The 18967-nt window shown below is 34.3% G+C and overlaps 1 protein-coding gene across 13 annotated transcripts in view; it reads left to right on the top strand.

Annotated features, from left to right (window-relative positions):
- The window catches only part of BLTP3B (bridge-like lipid transfer protein family member 3B), a 92349-nt gene extending 73990 nt beyond the window's left edge, over nucleotides 1-18359 (top strand). For 12 of the 13 annotated variants that reach the window (XR_010835881.1, XR_010835880.1, XM_067009957.1 and 9 more), the window contains 6 exons: nucleotides 2614-2756; nucleotides 3429-3579; nucleotides 7252-7505; nucleotides 7822-7930; nucleotides 15993-16186; nucleotides 17882-18359. Coding sequence is in view for 11 of the 13 variants with exons in the window: in XM_067009957.1 (XP_066866058.1) it covers nucleotides 2614-2756; nucleotides 3429-3579; nucleotides 7252-7505; nucleotides 7822-7930; nucleotides 15993-16186; nucleotides 17882-18001 (971 nt within the window). In the remaining 2 variants the exon portion in view is untranslated. Of the gene's footprint in view, nucleotides 1-2613; nucleotides 2757-3428; nucleotides 3580-7251; nucleotides 7506-7821; nucleotides 7931-11958; nucleotides 12014-15992; nucleotides 16187-17881 lie in introns of those variants that run through there. The other variant, XM_067009956.1, reaches the window with a different exon arrangement.
- Nucleotides 18360-18967: the final 608 nt, after the last annotated feature.

Here is an 18967-nt window from a genome sequence, read left to right as displayed (position 1 = left end):
ATATAAACAATTACAATTTGGAAAAATAACCCAAAAGTCCCACAATCTAGAGATATCAATTATAATGTATCTTATAAATGTATATATATATATATTCACATATATGTATATTTGGTATTACATCACATATATGGTTTTTCAACCTGTTTTTTATCACTTGTCTATATTATATTGTCATAAGAATGTACCCTGACCTTTTAATTGTTCCCTGATACTGTATGTTTAGATTGTTTATAGTTTTTTCACAGCTATAAAATGCTATAATTATATCATTGTTCATAAATTTTTGTCTTCATTTCTAATAACTGTCTTAGAATAGATTCCAGCAGTAGGCTGTTTTTAGGATCTTGAAAAATACAAGGGCATTAATTTTATGTGTAACACTTAGATGATATGTGACTGTACATTCGTTATTCTCCTGAACTGTAATAATTTTCTGTCAAAGGAATTGATTTTCATTGGGAAAAGACTTGTTTTTTCTGAGTTCTCTTTTGTTTTGTTTTAATTTTACAAGAAATATATGAACACTTTCTCTTTAAAAAAAATCAGATGTCATGGGAATATCTAGAATATCACTTTAATACCACCCTTACTCTACCCTGATACCATTCCCCATTCCGAAGTAACTACCATTGACATTTGGTATATATTGACATAATTCCAGACCTTTTTCTCTGTGTTTTTATATACATGTATGATTATACATATGTACACTAATGCACACACATATATACACATACACATATACATACATAGATATATTGTGAGTACATATTTTTGAATATGCATGCATATTTATAAACGAACACATGTGTAGCTGGAGTACCACTCCACCACAGGCTCCTAACTAGTCTCCCCAATTCTCTTCTTGTCAATTTCTTGTTCATACTTCTTTCCACAGGCAGAATATTCTTTTAAAAATGTGTATACTATCATGTCAATTTCCATTTTAGTCCTGATAACTTCTAACAACTATAAAGCTATTAAGTTTAAAAAACTTAACATTACTGACAGTTGCTCCATGTGATATGGCCCCAGCTTACCTTTTCTGCTGTTTTCCCATGTGCTTACTACACATTAATTATACTATAGTATATTTCAGTCTTTCTGTCAATCTCTTCACTATGACAAACTTCTTTAGCCTTTGTACCTGTACCTAGAGTGCTCTTTTTTCTTTGTTTACTTTAGCTTAAATATTATTTTATCTGTGAAATCTTAACCTCTGGCAATGTTAGGAACTCCCTGTGAAATGGGAGTTTATTATCTCCTCATATCACAATTGTATTTATGCATTTTCCCTAGCCCTAAAAATCATTTTATTCATCCATTCAATAAATAATTTATTGAGCACCTACTGTTTTGTCAGGCACTGGGTTAGAACCTAATTATATAGTAGTAAATATAACAATAAAAATTATTACAAAGAAAGACAAATACTATATGATGTCACTTATATGTGAGATATATTTTTTTTAAAACCCAAATGAAAACAGAACAAAAACAAGCTTATAGATACAGAAAACAGATTGGTGGTTACCAGAGGGTAAGGGGGTAGGGGAATGGTCAGAATGGATGAAGGAGATCAATTGTATGGTTATGGATGGTAAACTAGACTTTTGGTGGTGATTACTTTGTAGTGTATACAGATATCAAATTATAATGTACATCTGAAAAGAAATTTTTAACCAGCTACTTGCAAGCTGCATTCAGCAGAGTGTTCTCTCAGTGAATGGAAGTGATACTCATTCTGTAATGCATGCACTGAAGTGTTATGAAGGCTTATAATAAAGATGTTTCTAACAGCAACAAAGTAGAGCTTTGTAAAATACTATCACTTAAGCAAAAGGATTTAGTGAAAGGGTAACTTGATTGCTTGTATCATTCAGTGAATTATTCCTTGAAATCATTTTCAGAATTATTAGCTTTTTTTTTAATATAAAGTCAGAATCCATGCAAGATTGAAGTGAAAAAAAATTGAGCCTTTGTTTTGTGTCTTTGGTTCTTCTGATTTATCTAGATTCATTTTCAATAATTATTTTTATAGTATTTTTTAAAAGTATTGATGTGTTATGGATACAAAAATTTTTTTAAATTGCCTTTTACCACAGACAGTTTGAGAAATATTGAAATATAGCATGTTGAGAAATTAAGGCAGGTTGATAAGGATGGTGAACAATCACATTGATAGTAGTAGCATTAACTTCATGTAGATGAAGAACCGTAGGATACTGAAAAGGGAAATGAAGTGGTCAGACTGGGACCACTGAATGGTCGGGTAGAATAGAGGAGGCAAAGCTGGCTGACTAGGATCCTGCTAGTAACGCCAGCACCACACCTGCAATGGGAAGAACACAGATTGTGGTCGGCTGTGGTAGATTTCTTTTCATACCGTCTAAATTTAGGGTTTAGTATCTCTAACATTTTATTGTGGAAATTTATTTCTTATTATTTGCTAACTAACCACAGTTCAGTTTTTCTTTGCTTATTGTCTTAAACATGGCTGTGCTTGAGAAAATGTTGAAGAAATAGTTTATTTTGGTTAGATAAATGTAACATTGTTGGACCATGTGTAAACTGATTTTAATTTAGTAGCTTATTTCTGTATTATTTCAGGTATTAAAAAGAACTCAACTACAAATTACCAGAGCCCAGCAGATCGGGCAAATGCCAGTTCAAACCTACAGAATTATGGTGAAACCTCTCCAGATGCCATCAGTACAAATTCAGAGGGTGCTCAAGAAAATCATGACGACTTGGTAATCTTTTGAGACATTCTATGAAGAGAAATGCCACCAACTTTATCTCATATTCAATATGTACACATTTAAAGACATTAATATGTAAAATGAATTGACTTAGATTGTGGGTGATTTACTTTGCTCTTTCTACTCTTGAAATTTTTCCTTTGCTCTTACTGAATCGTTTTTCTCTGAATTTCACTTTTCTAAATTTTTTTTTTATTGTATTGAGGGAAGGTTCTATGTTTCTTTTTTCAATTCTTTATATTTTGTTCTTAGTTCAATTTAAATACACTTTGAACAAGTTTGATAGTAAAGATGGTGGTCAGTCCTTATGAGGGGCTGTATACAAAAGAAATGTTACTGGTTTATTTTAAGCCATCTTCACCCAGTGAAATATTCTTATGGATGACTTAGAAAATAAGTTCAGCATTTAGTGAAAATAATTTCACACAGAAATGTCATATAATTAATCTTTGTGACCTAAAAATATTCTCTTGACTAAGTAGGAAGAAAGGAAGTGGAAGTTTATCACTGTAGTGCAATAACTGCTTTCTGTTGATCACAATTATATTTTTGGTTTATTAAGTCACAGTTATATTTTTAGAGGTTATAGTAGTTTCCTGTGTTATTTCCTAAATTTTTTTGAATTATTTGGTATACTAATATTATTTATGCAATCCTTATTAGATGTCAGTTGTGGTGTTTAAAATTATTGGTGTTAATGGAGAAATTGACATCCGAGGGGAGGATATGGAAATCTGTCTTCAAGTGGACCAAGTGACACCAGATCAGTTAGGCAATATCAGTCTACGGCATTACCTTTGTAATCGTCCAGTAGGTAAGACTTTAACGTGATTTAAACTTGTTTTTTTTAATTTAATTTTTTAAAACTAATTAATTAATTTCTGGCTGAATTGAGTCTTTGTTGCTGCACTGGGGCTTCCTCTAGTTGCGGCAAGTGGGGGCTACTCTTTGTTGCAGTGCGCGGACTTCTCGTTGCGGTGACTTCTTGTTGTGGAGCATGGGCTCTAGGCATGCGGGCTTCAGTAGTTGTGGCTCGCAGGCTCAGTAGTGGAGCACGGACTTAGTTGCTCCGCAGCATGTGAGATCTTCCTGGACCAGGGCTTGAACCCGTGTCCCCTGCATTGGAAGGCGGATTCCTAACCACTGTGCCACCAAGGAAGCCTAAACTTGTTTTGTTTTTTACCCATATGACTCATCAGCAATTCTGTCATTGATATAAATGAATTCACAGAAAATGACATTTATTTATAACAATGCAAGAGATTTGTTCTTTTAGATTACCATATTTCAATAAAGTACTTTAAGTTATTAGAAACATAACCTGTTGAAGAGGTACTCCTTCATTTCTTTTTGTTTCTGCTGTTAAGTTCCATCTTTTACTTTTTCAGTCATCCCATTCTTGGAGATGGTAGGTCTGAGAAAACTAAAATCTTTTCTGTATTAAAAGAGTGAGGACTTCCCTGGTAGTGCAGTGGTTGAGAGTCCACCTGCCGATGCAGGGGACACGGGTTCGTGTCCCAGTCTGGGAAGATCCCACATGCCGTGGAGCGGCTGGGCCCGGGAGCCATGGCCACTGAGCCTGCGCGTCCGGAGCCTGTGGTCCACAACGGGAGAGGCCACAACAGTGAGAGGCCCATGTACCACAAAAAAAAAAAAAAAAAAAAAGAGTGATAAAGTAATCCTAAAAAGGTCAAAGTTAGTTTCACACTAGAGTAAGTGTCAATTTTTGTATTCCATTATCTTGCTTATAAGCAAACATTTTCTGAGTCTGGCATGTTACTTGATATTTGGTAAAATAATGTATCCTGTTCTTGTGGTTTTTCATTCTAAGATCAACACATTCACTTAGACATAGAGGGATATAAGCAACAAAATACACAGTGTATGACGAGGAATACCACATTAAACCATCCCTTTCTCAAACTTTATGTGGAATTGTCACTCACGGTTTTCAGTTATTTAAAGAAATGAATTTATTAAAGTAGTTATACTAAGAAATTTAAATGACAATGTTCTTTTGAAAAGTCACTGAGCTGGAATAAACAAAGTAACAAGAAAGAAAGGAAAGGAAGGGGAAAGGGAATAAAGGGAAAAGGAGAAAAAAATAGCTTGACATTTAAAACATTAATAAGCCATATGAACAAAGATTGTATTTGATCTACAGTTTATATACACTGTCACTCTGACATGAACAGTTAAAATTGCAAAGTTGTTTTTGCTTTTGTTTGTTTTTGTTTTTCTATAATGGTTGGACTTTGGGTTCCTTTAATAGGAAGACCTTAATGTAAGTTTCATGGTGTAAAAGGTAATAAGCAGGAGTGATTTTTGACTAATGAGAATTTTGTTTTGTTTTATCTGTTCTAAATACTCTTTTTTGTTTGAAATTATTTATGGCTCTCAGCTCCCTGGAGTGAGTAGTGTATGTGTGTGTGTGTGTGGGTGTGTGGGTGTGTGTGTGTGTGTGTGTGTAGATATATAGATAGATAAAAGGCAAAATAAAATCACATTTACCAAGTTGTTTGTTTTCAATTACTCTTACTGTTAAATAGACAAGTTAGTTAAATCTTGTTTTTCTTGGTACAGGACAGAACACTAACCATGATCAGTTTGTGACCATTTCTTTTACCTTCTATTTAAAAAAATTAAAATATCGAGTTCTTAATTGTTTAAAGAATTCTTTGGGAATCTTTTTTTTTTTTTTTTTTTTGGCAGCTAAGTCCCACGCGGCTTGTGGGATCTTAGTTCCCCAACCAGGGATTTAACCCAGGCCCTGGTAGTGAGAGTGCTGAGTCCTAACCACTGGACCACCAGGAAATTCCCTAGGAGTATTTTTGATCTTTCCTACTATCTATACCATTTATTTATTTTGAAGTGTTAATAAATAGTGCTAACATTACTTAAATATCAATTTTTACCTGAAATAAAAATTTTAAAAACAACTCTCCACTTTATGTTGCATGTGGAGATCTATCCCTGGTGCATAAATATACGTATCTTTAATTTCTTGCACTTTTCTCCCCTTCATAAATATATATACATTTGACTTCTGTAAGACTAGAGTATTCACACGAATACTGAGGAAAATTTAACATCTTTCCATCATGAATTTGATAAATGGGGTCTTCTTATGAGGGCCCATGGGACAGATAACTTTGACCCTCAGTAACTGAAGGAGCTTCACCTTTCCAGAACAGTTTGTTTTTAACTCACAGGTTCTATGAATTGCGTGTGAAACTGATCGTATTTTTCTTTTTGCTTCTAGGAAGTTATTTTTGGTCTACCTTTGGCACAGAAATTTAAATAATGTATTTTGAGTTAATAATCTTACCACTTATCTTTGCTTTTCCATTCCCTACTTATTTTTTTAATCTGATTATGCCATGTGCATGTTTTCTCCTATTCTTGTTGGAGCTAGGTAATGTAAAATAAACAAAATAGTTACCCTGAGGGCCAATTCACTTAAGTAGTTCCACTATGGGTGTTTATTGAAATTAAAGAAATTTGTTTTGAACTCAAGTATTTATAGCTCTATAAGACACCTCAAATTCTTTTTTGGAACAAGGCCAAGGCATAAATAAATATAAATATAAACATAAATATATATATATTTCCTTTGCTATAATTTTAGTTTAAAGATTGTCTTCTAATAGTAACATTTTAATGGGGTCTTCTCTATTTACCTTTCCAGTTATTTAAGGGCCCAATTTTAGTGAAGAATGTACAAAACTTCAGGCTTTTGTCACTACTTGAGAAATGGCTTGAGTCACTTTAAATGCCATGACTGTTTCTTCATCACAGTTGTCCATTATATTATAAATGTATAGATATGTACACACTCAGACACACTCAAAATATCTGAGTTATGCATCATCAGATTTATATCATGGCATGTTTTTCCATGTTACCAAAAAATAAAAATATATATAAAAGTATAGACAAGACAGGGCTTTCCTGGTGGCACAGTGGTTAAGAATCTTCCTGCCAATGCAGGGGACACGGGTTCGAGCCCTGCTCCAGGAAGATCCCACATGCCGTGGAGCAACTAAGCCTTTGTGCCACAACTACTGAAGCCCGCATGCCTAGAGCCTGTATTCCACAACAAGAGAAGCCATCGCAGTGAGAAGCCAGCGCAGCACAACGAAGAGTAGCCCCTACTCCCTGCTCGCCGCCGCTAGAGAAAGCCCATGCACACCAACGAAGACCCAACGCAGATATAAATAAATAAATAAATAAATATTTTTTAAAAGTATAGACAAGACAGTGTTATTGCAGTAGAAGATTGTCTATAAAAATGGAAATTGGGAAAATTAGGGTTGGGTACATGTGGTATATGTACTGTAAATATCTTAAATTAAGAGTAAATATTAAAAGTTTATTATTGCTTTAACATTGTACAAAGTGACAGTGCCTCTTAATGACCAATAATTGAGAGTGACATTTTTGAGTAGTGCTACAAAGTTTTAATTTTTATTTGTTTTTTTCATAGGTTCAGATCATAAAGCTGTAATTCATTCTAAATCCTCTCCTGAGATTACTCTGAGATTTGAAAGTGGGCCTGGTGCTGTAATACACTCTTTGCTTGCAGAAAAGAATGGCTTTCTGCAGTGCCATATAGAAAACTTTAGCACTGAGTTTCTTATATCTTCTCTTATCAATATTCAACATTTTTTGGAAGATGAAACTGTTGCAACAGTGATGCCAATGAAGATACAAATTTCTAACACAAAAATAAATTTAAAAGTATGTTAACAAATAATTTTATATTTTCATGTTATAAATGTTCACTTTGCCTACCTGGACTTTGATTCATGTCTAGAAATATGAACTTGTTGGTCTTTGTGGTGATGATGTAGAGATTTTTCATAGAAATTAGAAAATATCAAAATAAAATGAGCAATTTTCTCACTGTATGAACTAAAGCATGTTAAAGATATATTTCAAACTCATTAAGAATATTATTGGCTGAAGTAATGTTTAAGAAAATGATTAATTGAAGATGATTAATTTTATCTTTTACTTTAATAACAACATGCTAATACTATTCTCTTTCCTGTAGGATGACAGTCCTCGTAGTAGTACAGTATCCCTTGAACCAGCTCCTGTAACTGTTCATATTGATCATCTTGTGGTAGAGAGAAATGATGATGGTTCTTTTCATATCAGAGGTATATATGAAAACAGTTTAAGTGAACATTTAACTGAAATATGACATTATTCGCATGCCGATTTTTTTTTCACTCATACTTTTTATATACTATTTTATATATGTGTGCAAATGTAGTAGTAGATGATTTAGGGACACTTTGAGTACATTGTGATAAAATATCATCCATGTATGAACCTCTAGCTCAGGAACAACTCATCTACAATTGATTTAGTATCTATTCTACAAATGTGTTTTGAATGAAGTCCTTCCAGGGTTATCTCAATCTTCTCCTTTTCAATGAACCCTTCTCTATAGCTTGATATGACTTCTTAAAATTCTTGAGTACTTTTTCTCCATACATTAGTTACTTATAGTATATTGCTATGTATTTAGTTCTGTTTTAGTGCTTGTATCTCCATTCTAGCAAGATTTCTAAGGTCTCTAATATAAGGACTGTGTCTTCTAAGGTAGTGTGGAGTAGTGGAAAGAGCTTGAGTTGGTAGACCTAGGTATTCTAGTCCTCAATTTGTTAGTAGCTACTTGAGGGTGAAATGTGAGGGACTGATAAGAGGCGAACCAGAAAAATCTGTAGCCAGAAACCATGAAAGAGAAGACTATTGCTGAGGTAGAAGCAGTTTGTGGGGCACTCTTGAGTGAGGAGTCCTTTCTCTCTGGAGCTGGGGAACAGCTACAGCAAACATAGAAGTCAGGCGAACAAAGATCAAAATGTCATCTTCATTACTGATAAAAGCTCAGGTGAAGATAGCTCAGGTGTGAGAAGTTAGGTTTGCTGTATGGCTCTTGCTCCCAGATGCTTTAGATCCCAAAACTGCAGGTCTGCCTTACACAAAAAGCAGAACAAAGTGCTCCAGTGCTTCAGAGTGCTGAAGAAAAGTTGAGACTTTTAAAGAAATATAATTAATATCCTCAGACAGATGATAGGATTTTGAACTCAAAACAAGAACAAGCTTTTATGGAAAATAACCAGTTAGAAATCCTTGAAAATTAAAAACCTGATCTTTGAAGTAAAAAGTAGCAGTTCACCTAAAATCTATCAGCTCTACCTTCAAGAGATATCAGACCTGAGTCATACAGTATGTAGCTGTCTCAGATTGGCTTCTTTCACTTAGTTATATGATTTAAGGTTTCTCCATATCTTTTCAAGGCTTAATAGCTCATTTCCTTTTAGAACCAAATAATATTCCATTGTCTGAATGTTCCACAGTTTATTTCACCTACTGAAGGACATCTTGGTTGCTTCCACATTTTAGCAGTTATGAATAAAACTGCTGTACACATTCACATGCAGGTGTTTGTGTGGACATAAGTTTTCAGCTCCTTTGGGTAAATACCAAGGAGTGTGATTGCTGGATCTTATGGTTAAGAGTACGTTTAGTTTTGTAAGAAAATGGCTGTACTATTTTACATTCTTACCAGCTGTGGATGAGATTTCTTGTTGCTCTATGTTCTCGCTAACATTTGGTGTTGTTAATGTTCTGCATTTTGGCCATTCTAAATAGGTGTGTAGTGGTATACTGTTGTTTTAATTTGCATTTCCCTGATGACATATGATGTACGCATCTTTTCATATGCTGATTTATCATCTATATATCTTCTTTTGTGAGGTGCCTCATTGGCCTCAGAGAGAGATTTCATATTGATAAAAGATCCCCCAAAATATACCTCAGCCATAAACCTTTATCCATCTAACAACAGAATTGAAAAATATAAAGCAAACCTATTTGAAGTAAAGAGAAATGGAATCATATCATATTGAGATGCTACAATCATAGAGAAACTTTTACATACCTCTCAGAGTACAAGTATAAATACATAAATATAAATATGTGTGTGTGTATGTATATATATATATATTTGAATTCAACAAATGGGTAATTTCAAATACCCATAAAACTTCTCTATTAATTCAGTCTCAAAGAAAATATCAACATATTCTAAAACAGAGTTCATGCAGGCCATTTCTCTGATATCGGTGCAATAAAGTTTGTCATTGACATAAAAATGTAGCAGAAAATAAAATATTTTTAAAATTAATTAATTAATTTTATTTTTGGCTGCGTTGGGTCTTCATTGTGGTGTGGGGGCTGCTCTTCGTTGCAGTGCGTGAGCTTCTCGTTGCAGAGCACGGGCTCTAAGTGCACGGGCTTCAGTAGTTGTGACACACAGTCTCAGTAGTTGTGGCGCATGGGCTTCGTTGCTCCGCAGCATGTGAGATCTTCCCAGACCAGGGCTCTAACCTGTGTCCCCTGCATTGGCAGGTGGATTCTTAACCACTGCACCACCAGGGAAGTCCCAAATAAAATATCTATACTTGACAAAATTTAAAACAATCCTTGCTCTAATTCTTGGGGATTTATTGGCAACTGAGTGAGATTAATTACTATTTGCTAGAGAAAACAAAAACAAATATATGTTTTAAATGAGAGGTTTATAATATCTGAAGAAAAATATCCACTTGCATACACATATTGGAGAAATAAATAATTAAATAAACATTAATTTAATGAGTAAAAACTAATTTAAAATCAAGGTGCTTTGAAAAAATTTTCTCTGTATTTTCCCCTATATTTCTTATCTATATTTTACAATTAATCAAATATCAATACATATTTTACCAATTGTGAACTGTATTTTAATGTAGTAGCTAAGTCAAAAGTGAATCACTGGTCCAGCAAGGGCATATATTTGCATGAAGATCATTTCAATATGGAAACTCCATTTGGATTTGTCTTTAAAGTTGTATGGGTTAAAAAAAAAATCACATATGAGGGACTTCCCTGGCGGTCCATTGGTTAAGACTCTGCACTTCCATTGCAGGGGGAGCAGGTTTGATCCCTGGTCGGGGAACTAAGATCCCACATGCCCCACAGTGTGGCCAAAGAAAAAAAATCACATATTTATCTTTTCAGAATATGTCACATATTTATACACTTCATTTCTTACATTTTTGAAAACTCTTGCTCCTCATCAAATGTTTTACATTTGAGAAATATAATTTTTCTTATTTCATGTTTTTACAGTGACACTTGGATCTTTTCAGCAAAGCCATTTAGGTAGTGATGAAATGTTAGAGAAAAGCATATCCTAGATTTTCTTTAAGTGGGCATCAAAACTCAGGGTATTATTTAAATTTAGCAGCAGTACTCATGTATGTAAATTTTTCTTTTTAAGCATTACTTTTTTAAAAAAATTATTTATTTATTTTTGGCTGCATTGTGTCTTTGTTGCTGTGCACAGGCTTTCTCTAGTTGTGGCCAGCGGGGGCTACTTTTCGTTGCTGTGCGCAGACTTCTCATTGCAGTGGCTTCTCTTGTTGCAGACCATGGGATCTAGGCGTGCAGCCTTCAGTAGGTGTGGCACGCAGGCTCAGTGGTTGTGCCTCGCAGGCTCTAGAGCACAGGCTCAGTAGTTGTGGTGCACGGGCCTAGTTGCTCTGCGGCATGTGGGATTTTCCCGGACCAGGGCTTGAACCTGTGTCCCCTGCATTGGCACGTGGATTCTTAACCACTGCGCCACCAGGGAAGTCCTGTAAATTGTTGATGTACCTTTCAAAAGCTCATTGAGACTATGGAAAATTTGTTGTGTTATTCAGGATATTAGCATTGTACAAAATTTAAGACAATTTATTTTAAAGTAGTTTTCCACTGTCTCTGGAAAGAACAACATGTTTTAAGCATAAGCAAGTATTCTTTGTTTTATTTAGAGTGTCTCATGTTTTATTTCAGTGTATTCCTAAGAGCAATATCATGAAGCAGATTACATTATTTTATTTTTCTTATCATGTGGAAATGAATTGCATGAGGGTCTTTAGTGTATGATGTACGTAATGTAACACATAGTCTGATGTACGTAATGTAACACATATTCTAATGTACTGCACATGAAGCTTGTATGATAATGTATCATAAATATGACTCAAATTAATATATTAGCCATGATAAACAAGTATTTAACAGTTTTATTTGCTTCTTAGAATTTTGAAGCACTTTGGGTAAGTAATTTGAATGGCCCTACTTTCTCAAATAGCTCTTTAAGAAATTTTCAGGTATGGGCGTTCCCTGGTGGTCTAGTGATTAGGATTCGGTGCTTTCACTGCGTGGCCCAGGTTCAATCCCTGGTCGGGGAACTGAGATCCTGCAAGCCACGTGGCACAGCCAAAAAAGGAAAATAAGGAAAGAAATTTTAAGGTATGCTGAGTTTTTCTCCCTTAAAACAAATTTATTTAGCAAACAGGAGCATTCAGAATAATCTGACTAGTAGATGTTTCAACAATTAGTTTTAGGTGTTTGTTGCTGTGATAATAGCAGCTTACCCAATATTTTTCTTTACTCCTTCCTGTTCTTTTAGTGTACTATGAGGTATACTTGCAGCTGCTCTGGATGTGATTAAATACAGTTCATCACGAAGGAATAGGTGTTTTTATTTATTTATTTATTTATTTATTTCCACTTATCATAGTACTCCACACTTGGGAAAGACTAGTTTTTCAGTAAAGAGAAAGTTAAAATAATTTTTCAGAAAATTACAAAGGTATACTACAATATCTTGTTGCTCCAGTGAAATATGACTAATTGAGTAACTTAATAACACTATTATAAGAGAAAAAGAAAATGTTTGTTGTGTGTATGTGTGTGTATATATATATATATATATATATATATATATATATATATATATGGTATGTGTGTATATCCTATGCCATCTATTGTTAATTACTTTTAATAGTAGTGTCCTGTCTCTCAACATGTCTTGCACCCAACACACCTAGGACCTGGCATACTCCCATCTGAGATAGTGGCCATTGTGGCATTGACTCCCAGCAAAAGTGTTGTGAGGGAGTACCTCCCAATAGATTATATTGGAATTTTGGGGGTAGGATGGGACATTGTATATTTAAAGGTCTGTGATGAACAACTCTTTGCCATATACAGCCTTAGAATCATTGCCATAATACTTCCTCACTGGGAATGAGGGAAGAATTTTTAAATTACTAAACCTGAAGAGAAGTGTAAAACCTAAACTCGGAAGAGTGCCTGTGTGACACTCAGAGAACACAAATGAATAGACATCTTCTGTCTGAATAAACAGAGAACTATTAAAACCTCGATTTAAAGTCAAATATTTATTGAACACCTACTGTGGTACTAACAGCAGTTAATATTTGAATAATGCTTTCTAGTCTGTAAAGCTCTTTTACATTAAATATTAACTCACTGAATTCTTACCATAACCCTTTGAGATAATTAAGGCAAGTATTCTTATCTCCTTTTTTGCAAATGAAGAAATTAAAGTTTAGATAAGTTAAATGGCTTGTCCAAGGTACAAGATCTAGAAAGTAACTAGCAGAGCCTATGCTAGGGGAAAAGTGTACATTGTCATAAGATGCACATTTCATCCAAGAGTGGCATGGATTTGTTCATCAAAATTTGTCTTAAAAATTAGAAAGAAGCTCTTTTAAAGTAAATAAAAGGAAATATGTCTTTAGATAGTAATAGACTCCAATTACCCTTGTCAGTTACAGGTTCTCTCCTTTCCTGTCCCTTTCCAGTCCCTCCCATCTTTACACTTGCTTCTTCCTGCCTCTTCCTCCCCATTCTTCCCCTTCTTATCTCTTCCTTTTCCCTTCCTACCTGCTCCTCCCTACTTATCTCTCCCTCTCTTTTTTTTCTAATTGAAGTATTGTTGATTCACAATATTATATTAGTTTCAGGTGTACAGTATAGTGATTCAATATTTTTATAGATTATACTCCATTAAAAGTTATTACATGATAATGCCTATACTTCTCTGTGCTATACAATATATCCTTGTTGTTTATCTACTTTAATCTATTTTATACCTAGTAGTTTGTATCTCTTAGTCTCATATTCCTCATTTGCCTCTCCCTGCTTTCTTCTCCCTTTTGGTAACCACTAGTTTGTTTTCTATATCTGTGAGTCTGTTTCTGTTCAGAGCAGCACTGTTTACAGTAGCCAAGATATGGAAGCAACCCAAATGGATAAAGAAGATATGGGATATATATATATATATATATATATATATATATATATATATGTATAAACACACACTGTGGAATATTACTCAACCGTAAAAAAGAATGAATTCTGCCATTTACAGCAACATGAGTGTACCTAGAGAATATTAAGCTTAGTGAAATAAGTCAGACAGAGAAAAAGAAATACTAATGATTTCACTTATATGTGGAATCTAAAACGTACTGCAAATGAATGTATATGCAAAACAGACTCACAGTTAACTCTCCGTCTTTTTCTCCAGTTACAGCTACATCGCTCTTCCTCTTTTCCCATCCTCACTCCTCTGTCTCCTCCACTCCAGCTCTCTCTCCTCCCTCCTGTATTCATTCCTTCTTTTTCTCTTCCCATATTTCTTCCTCTTCTCTTCTTTCCCTCTCCTTCCCTTTTCTCTCCTCATTCCACCTCCCAGTGGTTGGATTGAAATGAAATGGGTTTCAGAATTGTTTGGTCAGTGGTTTTTTCATTATTCTTAGGATCCCATGAATAGTGAGATATAGGCTAAATAGAATGGGCCTTGGGCCCTCTATTTTCCTCACTACAGCCTATGTAACTCAGCTTTTTTTTTTTTTTAGTTCATATTAGCATTCTATGTCAGATTTCATTTAAAAGAAGAGTTTTGCTCCTCTAAAAGTTTGAAAACCAAAAATATGTTATAAATTTGTAATCAAGTAGAATTTTAGGGGTGTTAATTAATTTTTTGAGCTTGAAAGAGTGGAAAATTTGGCTTTTCCATGGCATAGTACTTTAGGATTTCTCTTACAGTCACTGCCAAGCTGAATTTTATGCTAGTCTGAACCAATACAACAGTTTTTGTAGTTTTTTTCCTAGTTAATACTACTAAAAACATAATCAGTACAGGACAATATTGTAAAAAGTAGTTTCTGATTTGAGACCACTGTAATATAATGAACCCAAGAACAGACCAAAACTCAACTTGATGTCATTTGTCCATGTTGATGGAACTATTCCATTTTTATATATACAGAATAGGGGTAAAATTGATAGAACCATTATGGAGGGTAATTTGGCAATATGAACAAAAACTTTAAAAATATTTTTGTTCTTTGACTTAGCTAACCCCTTCTGGAAATCTTTTTAAGGGGAAAAATTATTTTGAGCAGTATTACTCTTTTGTCTGCTCAGTATAATTTGATATGGTGAACTGCCTTTCTGTCATGACTGTTGCATGTGATTTTGGTGGACTTAGCAATCATATGACCCTATCACAAAAATGGAGATGGGACCCAGCAGGGCCAATCAAAAGATTTCTGCCCTTGGGACACTGAGTAATACATGAATGGACTGTGACCCAAGCATTCTGAGTCTTTTTTTGTGAATTGAAAAGGACACTGAAAGAGAAGGGGTCACAAGCTGTAAAACTTACTTGTTTGGGGTCACCAGAGGCTACCTTTGCCATCATATGACTGAACTAACCCAGAAGAGAAGAAAAGTGGACCTGAGAAGTAGAGTGTCAGGTTCTTAAATTGACACTCCTGAGGACATCATAAGAATTCCAGTATCTGGCTATACCTGAAGCACCGTCACTAGTTTTTGATTACTGATTTAATCTCTTTACCTGTTGTATTTGCATCTGTTTCTTACTGAGTCTATTTTGGTAGCTTGTGTCTTTGTAGGAATTTTTCTATTTCATCTAAGTTATCTAATTTATTGATATACAGTTCTTCACAGTATTCCTTTACAATTATTTTTATTTCTGTTAGGTTGATAGTAACGTCCCCTCTTCCATTTCTGATTCTAGTAATTTGTTTCCTTTTTTATTTTTTGGTCCATCTAACTAAGGTTTTATCAATTTTATTCATCTTTTCAACAGATGTGCTTTTGGTTTTGATTTTGTTCATCTTTTCAATGAATGAGCTTGTTTGTTTTATTGACTTTATTGTTTTTCTGTATCATAATGTCTTCCTACTAATAGAGATACTCATTTTTAAATTAGTTTTACACAAGAGAACTTAAGATTTACCAAGTATTTTAAAATGTTACCTGAGTATTTATTTGTTGTATTAGATTCTCAGATGCTTAACACTAGAAATGATTTGAAAGAAGATGTCAAAAGTGATTCAGTGCTGCTTACCAGTGGAAAGTGTGATCTGAAAAAACAACACAGTGTCACTCAAGCCACTCAGACGAGCCCAGAGGTTCCTTGGCCTTCTCGGTCATTCAACTTTCCTGAGTGCTCCTTTGACTTTACTAGGGAACAGGTAATGGAAAAACTAGTTCATTCTCATTCAGTTTCAGCAATTAAAATAAATGTTAAATAGTTAAGACATTATTTACTTATTTAACATTTGTTGAGTGCTTGTTATATGCCAGGCACTGTGTTAGATGCTGTTGATACAGTGTTGAGCAAGGTATGGGCATTCCCAACCTTCACAGAGGTTGTAGTCATGGAAGATAATGGAGTAAATGTGGGACAGTGCCAGTTTCTGGAATCTATGAAGGCTTCTTGGAAGATATATTCATTTTGATGTCTTATTTTTAAGTTGCAAAAGTATTGTTATATTTCAGAACTTTGGAAAAATATTTTTAAACAACTCTAACATATTGTAACCTCCTACAGTGCTGTCAGTATTTTTAAATTTTTCCTCCCAGGCTCTTTCCATAATTTTTCTAAACAATTACTATTCTAGTGTATATAACTGTATTTTTTTTACTTAACATTGTTTTTTGATATTTTCCATATTGCTATGTATGCTTCATATATGTATTTTATTTGTTTTTTTAATTCAAGTATAGTCAATGCTTCATATTTATTGTAAGTGACAGATTAATATGGGTGTGGATGTATTGTCATTTCTAAAGGTTCCTCTTAACATTTGTTAATATTTGAGTTGCTTCTTAGTTTTTGCTGTTATAAAATTCTATCCAGCAGAATTTTAATTCTCTATGATAGAAACACAAAATGAGTTCATTCATCTGTTTAACAGGATTTGTTGGATGTCAACTCTAAGCTAAGGATATAGAATTGTAACAGTATACCACTCCCTATCTATTAAGAAACTCAAAGTTTAGTGGGAAAGACAGGAGCATGTAAATGGTAGTCAGAACATACTGTTTCATGTGTTATATGTACTAGAGTTTGGGAAGTATAGTGAAATACCCAACTTGGTCTGTAAGGCAGGCATTCTTAAGCTGGTACTAAAAGGTCTGAGAACTCTTTGAAATTGAATGAATTTATTTAAATATATCTGTGTAAATGTGTTTTCCTGTGGAGAAAGTTTTATCACATCTTCCTGGTTAGGGGTTAGGGAATGGTTCTAAGAGGATAAAATGCTTGAACCAAGTCTTAATGAGGGGAGACCTATTGACGTCTAGTTGAAAATGTCTAATGAGATATTCAGATTGTGGGTCTGGGGCTCAAGAGAGAGGCTTGTGCTGGATCAGGCTATGTATAGTTACTGGAGCCACAGGAGTAGATGAGATCATCTAAGAGAGTGGCTCCAGTGATAAGAGAAGGCGACCAATTATGGAATTTAATAGAATACGAAAAATTTAACGGTTCTTAAACAGCTGAGGAAGAGATGAAAAGTCCATAGGTAGAGAGGAATAAACAAGAAAGAACTGTAGCATAAAAGGCAAAAGAGAAGAGAGGCTTAGCAAGGAGTGGTGAGGTCTGCAGCATCTTAAGAGAAATTGAAATTAAACAAAATCACTATTAGATTTGGTAATTAGAAGTTAATTAGTGTTTTGAATTGCTGGGTCAAAACTTACGGACATTTTTAAGTGCTTGGTATGTGTTTCCAAATAACTTCTCAAAGCAGTTTTTGGCTTAAGTGCATACTCACCAGCATTAGGTAATTTTACTGACTCATGTGTCACACCTTTGATACGGTATAAATAGTTTGTGTTTTCTGAAAATGGTTAAGTTTTCTTATTTTCCAAATTTATCATTTCAGCTCATGGAAGAGAATGAATCTCTGAAACAGGAATTGGCTAAAGCTAAAACAGCTCTTGCAGAGGCTCACTTGGAAAAAGATGCTCTTCTCCATCATATAAAGAAGATGACAGTTGAATAGCAGGAGCGGCAGTCAGAAACTCAAATTATAGCTCTGGAGTATGGTGGTTATATTTATAATGTGATGTTACCAATTAGTGGAAGACTTTCCTTTTCATGAAAAGACAATAAAATGAAATAGAATGTGATGAAGTGGTGACTATTCCAAAGCCAGTTTAGAAAATACTAGGTACGGGCATCTTTTGGTTGTTTTGTGTTTTGGGGTTTAACCCTCTTTTAAACTGGTGTGATATAGGGAAGTCAACGCATACTGTAAAATAATTACCTGCCTAATGAATAGAAGATGTCATTTCCTAATTTTGATATTACATTATAGGCATTTTTTAAAAAGAAAAATTAAAATCTATGTGTTCCCACTATTTATCACTATTTGTTAATAATTTACTATTATTTACAAAGATTCAGATGCTTTTAGGGCTAATGTAAAATAAAAGGAGGCTTGCATTTTAAATGTTATTAAAATTATGTACTTAAATCTATATTTAATTACTGTAAAAAAAGTCCAATCAAATTAATAAATATCTGATGGCTGGATTTGAAAATTCTAGAAAATCATCACCCTACTGCACTTATGAAGTAACTTGAAAATATGAAAAAGAATCATTTCAAGTGATGGGTAAACTGTGTAAGTTGAAGCTATAATTTTCAACAAAGAAGATGGCACAAATGTTAAAAATAAAAAACACAGGGGCTTCCCTGGTGGCGCAGTGGTTGAGAGTCCGCCTACCGATTCAGGGGACACAGGTTCGTGCCCCGGTCCGGGAAGATCCCACATGCCGCCGAGCGGCTGGGCCCGTGAGCCATGGCTGCTGAGCCTGCGCTTCCAGAGCCTGTGGTCCGCAGCAGGAGAGGCCACAACAGTGAGAGGCCCGCATACTGCAAAAAAAAAAATAAATAAAAAAAAAAATAAAAAGCACAAACGGTAAAAAAGCAAGACATTAGAGTATATGGCCAACTGATTTAAAAA

The sequence above is a fragment of the Kogia breviceps genome, chromosome 12 (genome assembly GCF_026419965.1).
Source record: "Kogia breviceps isolate mKogBre1 chromosome 12, mKogBre1 haplotype 1, whole genome shotgun sequence".
NCBI lineage: Eukaryota > Metazoa > Chordata > Mammalia > Artiodactyla > Physeteridae > Kogia > Kogia breviceps.
The sequence above is the reverse complement of the archived record's forward strand: the minus strand, read 5'-3'. Positions and strand labels throughout refer to the sequence as shown.